The sequence below is a fragment of the Anopheles coluzzii genome, chromosome 3 (genome assembly GCF_943734685.1).
Source record: "Anopheles coluzzii chromosome 3, AcolN3, whole genome shotgun sequence".
In the NCBI taxonomy this organism is placed as follows: domain Eukaryota; kingdom Metazoa; phylum Arthropoda; class Insecta; order Diptera; family Culicidae; genus Anopheles; species Anopheles coluzzii.
In genome coordinates, this window is record NC_064671.1 from 3,960,023 (window position 1) to 3,970,000 (window position 9,978).

Sequence of the window (9,978 nt, forward strand, 5' to 3'; positions counted from 1 at the left end):
TCGGTGTAAATACTGTTGCACAACCCTTTTGTGTACTACGCGCTCTACTGATAAGCGCCTGGTAACTTGGAAATTACGCGCAAAACAGCAGCGGTTCCGATTTTCCCTACCACCCGTGAGGCGGCAGTACCAGACAAAGGCGGCCTGATAAGAGGACGCAAAGGAGGGACCGCAAAGAGGGTGAAAGAAGAAATGGTTGCAAAATCATGCCGAGAGTAATTGTAGCGGTGCTCTTGATTGATTGTGCTATGGTGGGACCGTTGGTGATGATAACGCCACTGTTTTAAACTGTAACGGGCGCAATAAAATATTAAATTAACTAAAGTGGCTTGTTGGTGTAACGCTAGCGAAGCGAAGTAATGTACAGCTGGTGATTTACTCGTGATATAAGTTTCACCACAAACAAGCAGCGATGATATGAAGGGAAAGGGTTTAAAATTCCAGAACACTGTAGATTAACCGCAGAGTAGTACGTACATGAAGCATTGTGACTGCGTGCTGATCGACGCACGCATACCTCAAACAACAAACCCCCGTTTTGGGGGACCTAACGTCATCGTCCAAAACCATCAGTTTCAAGTACAACCTGTTTTGCCTGCCTGGTGGTGGTGGTCGGGTCGGGTGGTTGAGTGCGTGTGATGTTGTGTCCTCCTCTCTACGCAAAACATTGCAAACCTTGACCCGTCACTTGCCGTTGCTGCGGCCTGTCGAGGAAGCGATTGCGGCGACCAAATAAAACAACCGGCTGTTGCTGCTGCTGCTGCTGGGTTTAGCTCGAGCTCCAAACTTCTCGTCACACATCTTTTGCGAGCTTATTTGGTCGCCTCTAATGCAGGGGCCGGAATAGGCAGCTACCCTTGGTGTGTGAGGGGACAGGGTCGTTATGTGTGTTTGTGTTTTTGAGTCGTATCGTTACCTTTTTGAAGGGCGTTCTTTGCACTCATAACGGTTTATGTAAAGTGAAATAAATCGCGACAGCACAATGGGGGCACAACACAACGATAGGCAAGATAGCGTGCAAACTGAGGGAGAGCAGGGGATTGAAGGGTTTACGGCAAAGACCACATACACTGTGCACGAAGACGTCAGATATTAGACAGGGTCTGGTGATGCTGCTACTATTCGCGGAGAGATAGATACTACGCAGTAGCGCAAACGGCGTGCGAGGACCGTTTGTCGTCTGGTTTTATTGTGAATGTCATTCCTACTATGCACTTGGAGAGGAGAATAGGTGTTGTTGTTAGACTTAGGATTGTTACTTTTGTATGTATCTGTATGTAACCGACCATGATAGGTTGTTATGGCGTGAAGTTGTACTACTTCTACAACTATGATGAAGCGAAAGAAGCGTTTTGTAGTTTTGTTGTCGAAAAAGATCTTATCCAACAGCTATTTTGAATAGTACATTACACTGTCTAGACGTAACATGGGACACACTTTATGAAACACTGTTAGATCTCCCCCAAAGTCTCTTTGTTTTTGTATCTCATTGTAGAGGGAATAGATGGCCTTCCGAGCGATGCAGTGGTAACACTCTCTGTGAACGAGAAAAAAAAACTGAATCATGCCTTTTTTTCACGGCTTATTATCTCGCAAAACACGCCATATTCATGGGACATTAGGCACACACAAACACACACTCTAGTGTGGGAGAAGCGCGGTAAACATGATGTTGCGTTTGTCGCGCACAGAACAGGGCGGAAGAATGGGTTTTTGGCGCCAATGATTGATGCCACAGTTGACGCTGATGCTGCTGTTGCCTGCCTCAGCGCGCCTTTACTGGTGGTGTAATCCGTACATTCTCTGAGTGGTGTCAGTCACTGTGTGTTTGTGTGTAATTGATGTTTCGTTACAGTTCGAGCGGTCATGATTAGTTGTTGGCCTAAATTCAAATGACGTCTCTTGGGCTCTCTCTCACCCGCTCTCTCATCGCCAGGACGAACCCCGTTTTCTGTGAACACTGTGGCGAGAAGTACCCGGTGGGAAAATAGTCTTTAAACTGTGAAGGAAAAGTTGGGCATGGCACTTAATTTATTTGAACTTCAATTTGAATGGACCACTGTCGCACAATCAGGAGAGATAGAGAGAAGCAGAGAACAAGAAGCGAGCAAAATGTGATGCTGGTGATGAGTTAGAACACCACTCCCCCCGCGTGGTATTAGATCAATTTGAGAAGTAACGAAATTCGGATGCAAACGAACCAATTGCACAATCGGACTGTTTCGGGTTTCGCTCGCCCTAATGAGACCACAGTCAATTAGGATTAATTGCTTTTTAACTCGCCCGTGAGAGGGAGACGCAATCAAAAAATGGTTTTAAGCTATTAACTGTGTATCACCAAAGATTGACCTTTTTGATGAGGGTTTAAGTGTTGTCCTTGAATATGTACCGTTAAATTACAATCTGAATGGGGTTTTTATTTAAATGCTCTACGTTGCGCTTTTAGTACAAAAAAAAGCTTTTTGATACCTTTACATCAACACATTGAGTGTGCAGTTTTTTTATTGTTTTGTTTGTTTGAGACTCACGCACGTATACAGATATGATTGGACATTGAAACAGAATGGGTTGAGTGAACTGAAGGGAAGAAAAAAATCACATAAATACCGGTGCCATTGCAACATGAATAGAATTTCCTACATCGATAAGAGTGAGTCATCCAAGCGCTTGTCCGTTTGCTGCTCGTGGCTTGTGAGAGCATGGCTAGAAAAAAAAGTGACTAAGACACAAGCCCGAAATTAGTATGCCTAAGACATTCCAGGAGCGGGGGCAACGCATAGAAATGCAAAAGCACATAATTGAGTTAAGGAGGGGGAAAAACGTTGTCAAAGAAAGAAGACGAGCAACTTTTGTTGAGGAATTTGGAATCGTAATCATAAATTCATTACGAAAAACATTTCGTTTTCAAATTGGAATTCATAGCCAGACACACCTGGGACAACTGTGGTTTTAATGTTGCAAAGCATTGGGGCAGGCTGGTTGGTGGTTTTGTGCGAAAAACTTTGGTTCTTTGTTCACATCACATCATTAAAATATTGCACAATGTTACCGATGCGCGGTGTACTTGAACAATAAAAAAAGAACTCTCTTATCGTCAATTCGTGGTTTTGATTTGAGCATTTAGCAAAACCCTTATCGCGCATACTGTTACGCTTAATGTGTATGATGAACTCTTTACGTTACGCGCGTGTAATAAAGAGCATGGCATGGGCGGGCAAGCGTGTAGAATGCGTTGCAAAAATAATACCCACCACACAATGAACCCTGAACACTTTGCGGTGTGTTGTTGGAGGTTTGTTTCGAGAATCTTTATTTATGGAAGCTACAAAAAACAAAAAACCACAACATCTAAGCTAATGATCATTCGTGGGTTAGCCCTAGCTCATCGACACAGCAGCAGCAGCAGCAAGCATCACCATTACAAATCACCCGATCCTAAACATTCTCATATAAGGGCAAACGAAATCGATGGCGCTGTTGATTCATTCCTCCTCCTTCCTCCCCACTTACCTTCCCAGTCAGCTGTTGTTGACTCTCAATTGGAAATCTCTCGCCATATTGTGTAATCGTAAATTAACATTAAATTGGCGCCATTTTAGCGGCACGCTGACAAGCACCGATCAGTGACCGCGAGGTTCGCGGGGATGGGTGAAATATTGGATCCACATTTGCCTCTTTTTCACTCGAGGAACGAGGAGGGTGCCCTAGCGATTGACTCGTTGCTTTTTTTCAACGTTTGCTTTTGTGTCTGTGATTAAATAATTGCCGTCTAACGAACCGCCCGTCCCCCGAACCGGCGGGTCTCTGCTAGACGTGTACAGAACGTGGGGAAATTCACTGAGTTCTCAAGTGGCCGTGATTTGTAGGGTCCCCTCGCGTTCGCTCTAACAGACCGCGCCCCGTGACACTATGTAAATATCACCTGCCTTGCGATGGTTGAGACGTGCGATCGCAAAAACTATAGTTCAATTTACGTATAATTTAATTTTTGCAAATCTTCTCTGAAATGTATATGGCGTCTGTGTCTGTCTTGTACACGCAATAAGTCCAAACAACTAGAACGCTCAAATAAACAACGCAAATCTGTGTTGTTCGATGAAATGGTGTACCACCGTCGTTGTCGTCCTCGCTGCTGCTGCACTGTGTGCGAATACCTTGACTCATTAAATAAGAAAATGCAAAAGTAAAGATTAAGCACAAGAGAACGGAACGATGGTTTCTTTCTTCCGACTGTTTATCATTCAGCCCACCCACCCACAAGCGTACATCAATCATGCGATCCCAAACACGAGTGTGCAGTGCTACAAGTGTATCGGAATGTATTTACCTTTTGGTGCTTCAAGAACACGTCCAAACCGTGGCAGTCGGAGCTGTGTGCCGCTGTCAAACAATCGGTGGATGGACATTGAAACAAAGATGGCAACTGAAAGAAATGTTTGCACATGTTATGGGGATAGTTTTTAGTAAATTATTAGCATGTTATATGTTTTGTGTAAATTATACCGACGTTCAGGTCGGGCCTCTTGTACTACATTCGCACATAGTGCGGCAACCGCTAATTGACTCTGAGAGCACCGAATGACGCAGCTTTGGAGCGGTTCAAGCCAGCTGTACTATCAAACAATACAAGAACGCATGAACCACACCGCCCCTTTTCACGGTGCACGAACGTACACACACTCGCACACACTCGCACGCTCACGTTTTGGCCATAGAACCCCACCGTGTGCGCTTGTTCTAGTCTGCGTCTAGCGCGCGAATCGCGAAAGGGGTGGAATGATATCGCGCGCACGCGAGTGTGTATCGCCGTAAGAGTTGCGTTGGAAGGAGGGTGGTGACTTGGCGCAAAACGCTCGATTCAAACGCTTGTAAATGGTGGCTTACTGCGTCAAAGCATTTATTTCCTCCTTTGCCTTGCTCTCTCGCATCACCGTTTCACCACTGCCCGCACTTGCGCACTACTCTGCGCCTACTGGTGCGCTAAACCTTGTGTTTAATTAAGCGACGGTTGGCGCCATCGCTTATCGGGCGGGGGACCGACCCTGTGTGTTAACCGTCACGAGGATCACCGGAACCAGGGTGCCGTTTTTTCTCCTTTCCCTCTGCTTTTTCTCTAGATGACGACTCATCATACCTTCTCCGCTTGTAATGCCAGGGGCAGAAGAAGGGACGAGACGCGAGATAGAATGAAAATGATATTGCTCTCCCTCCAAGAAGCGGCAGGTGTGTAGCAGCGATCGTGCGAGGAAGAGCAAGTGGGGTTGTGCTGCACGCGCGCCACATTGCATCTAATTCTTCAGTTACAGGGAAAGAAAAGCTTCCTTCCCGTTGCTCTTCTTCTCAACCATCGTCCGCATTTTTCTTCTATTCTAGTAAGGGGAAATAGTATCCGCCCTGGGCTGATTCTCTACCTCTAGCTTCCGCGTGTGTATAAAATGCGTACATTGCACCGGCTGGCTGGTGCTGCTGACCCCCTCTACAAGGGCTCGAAAACCGGAGTCACGTGCAATCGAAAACCGCATCACCAAGACCGAGTGTTAACGTTTGTTTATCTTTCAAACGCATCATCACGCTCCCCCACGAGTTATCTACGCCGCCGACTGCTTACCAGAAAGCTTTGCCCTTTACTCCGTCGATGTGGAGGAAGGTTTATAAACAACCTGCTTAGCGCCGTGGTGCGCGTATTTTAGAGGTCACGGTCTATCTAGGTTCGTAATTAATGGAGTAACGGGGCAGGGCATTGGACAGGGCTTAATTTGAAACACTTTGTTAACAGTGTAAAAGATTCGTGGAAACTAGATTCGAATCCACGAACTTTCATGTATCAGACCAACGACTTAGCTACAGCTCTATCGGGCCGCTTCTATCGTGAACATGTATATTGATTGCGTTATCGTACATCTCGAGAAGTGAGTGATAAGATATTGCTACTATACAGAACCGATACATTCCGACTGCCAAAACCTCGTGTCTGCAGCGCTCGCTCGTAACGTTTCTTGTGATGTATGTTTTGCAATCTTTCACGTATGTGTTGTGTGCCCCTTCGCATGCTTAACCTTGACATTGATCATGAATAGTAGAAGGTTTAAATGTCTGACCAATTCCCCCGACAGTCTGCAAAGGATATGGTGTTGCTACTTTGTTTTAAATGCAGCTAACGTATCCTTGCACCAAAAGAAAAGCATGAAGCAATCCTGAAAAGTTTATGAATATTTTCAGCCGATTTAATGTGATCCCGCGCGTCGGTTTCAATCAACACCTGTCAAGGACCATCTCTCGCTTGGCTTCTTTTTGCTTGCCACTTTCTACCGACTTATCAATCGATCTTTCTTTCTCGAAGGTCCCTATAGTCTCGTCTACCGAAGGGAGGAAAAGAGTTATGAGCTTTGTTTACACACCGGTGTGTTCCCGCGGTTCTAGAGTAAAAAGGTAACAAAAATCGACTTCCACCCACTCGGTCGTCTATGGTTAACGACGCAAAATTGCTCTTTCTCTCTCTCTCTCTCTCTCTCGCAATTTTCCCTTCCCTCAACTTAAGACGTCAGGGGGTAATTATTCGGCTTAAATTCTTCGCGCGCCTCGCTACTCATTCGACGGATGAGGGTTTGTTTGTTCGTGTAACCTTTTTTCTTTATTTCCATTTTGGCCGTATGTCAGTTACGGTGAAGCGCAAGCAAAGCGCGCGAAAGGCGCCACCACCGATTAAAACCGATTCCGCCGTGGTCGGCATGCTTTGTGGGGGTGTGTGTGGGTGTGCACCGTGTGATTTGAAAGGTGGCGAATGGTGGTGGTAGTAGTGTTGGTGGTTGAGGACGGTAAACCCACGAGCCAAGTGAGACAAGTTAAAGGGTCAGTCTGTGAATGATGACCCTCGTCACACGTTTGTTTTCGTTGTTTATTTTTAGGATGCAATTGGATGCAGTTTTACGGGGCAGCAGGTAGTTGTGCATTTGGGGGGTGGGATGTGGGAAAGATGTGAATTGAAAAGTTTATGCAAAGGAGATCGATGTGGAAAATCCGGATCAAGGTTTTCCAAACAATCTGTCCCCCCTGCGGGGAGCTGACCCGCCGACGAAGCAGATGCTCTCCGCAAAGGTGTAGCGTTTTGGTCGATTGCTCTAGAAGTACAGTAAATGATTTCATAATTACAAAAACTATTTAAAGCATTCTGTCGAATGCTTTCAGGAGAAAGCGCTATTGTTTCCGATCCATTATAATGCCTCTTCTCCGTCCTTGGGTGTAAATTTAGGCAAAAGGGCGCAGTAAATCATTAGCACCACAACGAACCACACGCCACAAACCCATACAAACGTTACTGGTTTAAATGCAGCTGCTTCTAAAAACAATCCAACGGTCACGATACATAGAATGCTGGTGGGATTATAAATAGTGACCGCGCGTTCTCTTATAAATAAATCATGCTCTTACTAATCAGAATAAGCAACCATTCAAAGTAGAAGTGTAAATAATCAACCGAAGTGAACAGCCTCGGTGTGATAGCTTATCGGTGACGAATCTAGGGGAATTATTTTGTTTGAACTGATTCATGCATGCATCAACATCAGAAAACCACGCATCTTTCTGCCAGAACTAAACGAACTCACTTCAACGTAAAAGTTTAATATTATACTGTTCCATAACCGGGGGTGTAATAAGACCATGGAGGATCTAATAAGCCCACAGAGACACCATCCACAATGAAGATGACACGGTCATTAGTCGTGTCTAGTGGTTTGTGATTCAACGACGGTCTCTTGCACTTGCCAGCCAAACCAAGCAGAGAATCGAGACAGCTGTAGCTGTATACCGCTGGGTTCTTCCGCACATTACGCTCACCATGCCACGTTTGGTCACACCAAGCATACACTCTATCGTAGAGCCTCCACGGGGGTGAACCGTGCCAAAACATTGGAACAAAAAAAGTGTTAATGAATATTAAAACATGACACCTAATTAAAAATATAGCCACTACAACCTGGTCGGCCGGCCTGGTGTGTTTCACCACAAACGCTGCCCACTGCACACGACCGCCCCACACACACACACCCGCGTTAATCTAATCGTCGTAGCGCGTTGTGGGTTTGAATGCTGTCAAGCTTTACGGGGGCACATCGCACATCGTCTTCTCGACCGGCGTTCCCTTCGGTTCATTACCGACTATTAGTTGGTTATGGCTTTAGCATCCAGTTGGCGTAGCTGGCTGTGTATGCTGCGACAGAAGATGTGCATTTCCCCGACTAATTAAGCATTTTTCGACTGACCTTTTCCATCACTCTTATAACCCTTAGTCCGAGAATGGGCAATGGGGCGGAGTACTTGGGGGTGTGTTGTGAGTGTGGGATAAACAACGATGCATGGCTGACCGACGACCGGAAGGCACGGTTCGTAGGCTCTCTCTATCCTGTCTGTCAGAGTCGTCGTCACCGCAACGTCGCCTATTCTGTGACAAACATGTTTGCTCACATCATTTCCGAAATCGGCCCATTTCGATTCCATCTCGGTTCGTTCCGGTCGGGGTCCATTGGCTCGGACGACTCTCGGACGGCAAAGCAATTTTGAGCTTTGGGCTAAGGAAAATCAATAAGGCAATCTGCTCGTTCTTCGACTGCCCTATAAAGACATAACTATGGACGGTATGGTATTGCTCCTGTGCTAGACCAAAACCTTGCTCCCTTCAACCTGAACGCGGTTCTCAAGGACACAGGCGAGACGGAATAAATATTAATGCCGCTCACAAAACACAGCTATCAGTAACAATTACGTTCCGGGGCCTTATACTGAATTAAATATATCCTCCAATCGGCCGGTGTCTGGTGTCTGGTGTCTGGTGAGTGTGTGAATGTCTTCACTGATTCGAGTCTCAATCGATCAAGGGTGTCGATGAAGGTGATGTACTGTAGAGTGCAGTTGTGTTTGATTGGAAACTTTCTTTAATTAATATTTAACACGTTTCTTCTGCTCTTCTTTACAATCAAGGGCAGAAGCGTGCTAGAAGTTTTTATTTTCCAGGAATGTAAAATATTTCCACCGTTTATTAAACCATAATTGAGAAAATATTGACTGAAACAACTGTCGAGAGATACAGCAATTGATACTTTCATTTCTCAGGAGTATATAAAAAGCTCTTCTCGTTATGGTCCACCAGCTCTGTTCAGTTAGAAATCGATCCATTTTGACCATAAACTCTTCCCAAGAAGGGCTGTTGTGTGTGTCTGGAGGAAGGAGGATGGGTCAGACATTTCATTTTACCGTACGAGGAACACAAGGCTGGTCTGGCTTGACTCTTGTTCTGATTTTATGCTCCCAGTATTCCAAAACAACCACTCTGCGTGTGGCAGTTATGATGGAAAACGGATGCCTCTATCGTTGGCTCACTCTTGTATGGGAACGTCACTGATGTGTTTTAGCATGGTGGTTACTTTGCAAACTACTACACCAACGGTGGCACTTTTCCCAAAAAAAAACCCAGAACGTTCATCAGGCACGATTCAGAGTCATTCCATAAGCCAAGCCCTCAAGCTACGGCGCACGCCAATGGTTCGCGGTAGGCTTCACGGTGAGAGGGCTCTGCAAAATCGACAAATTGTGTGTACGTACCAATGAGCAGTTCGCGAAACTGCTGCGGCTTTTGGCCCAGGGCACATTGCTGAAGGGGAGGATGGGAGGTTTTCCGCAATCCCAGCAGTGTCGGCTGGCTCGTTTCAGTCACGTTCCAGCATCCAAATTGAATTTATTCCATTTCGGCATTTGGTCAGTCGGACGGAAAAACACATGCGGCGGCCCCAAACTTCATTATATGTCTGTAGCCCTCAAAAGATCAGTCCAATAATAATAAGCAGCTCAATTATGTTCTCCATCCTCTCTCGGGGGGCATACCTGTGTGCCATCATTGTACAGAAGTTGTTAACAAAAATATTCTTTTTCGCTTTTCTTTTCTCCGCAGGTCGAACAGCGCGATGTTCCCGGTATCGACTGTGC

At 45.7% G+C, this 9,978-nt stretch overlaps 1 protein-coding gene across 8 annotated transcripts in view; it reads left to right on the forward strand.

The window, feature by feature from the left end:
- Positions 1-9,978, forward strand: part of LOC120959861 (nuclear receptor-binding protein homolog) — a 56,317-nt gene that overhangs the window by 37,447 nt on the left and 8,892 nt on the right. For all 8 annotated transcript variants that reach the window (XM_040383565.2, XM_040383564.2, XM_040383562.2 and 5 more), the window contains exon 4: positions 9,944-9,978. This exon is cut by the window's right edge and continues 190 nt beyond it. In XM_040383565.2, coding sequence (XP_040239499.2) covers positions 9,944-9,978 — 35 coding nt within the window. The remainder of the gene's footprint in view (positions 1-9,943) is intronic.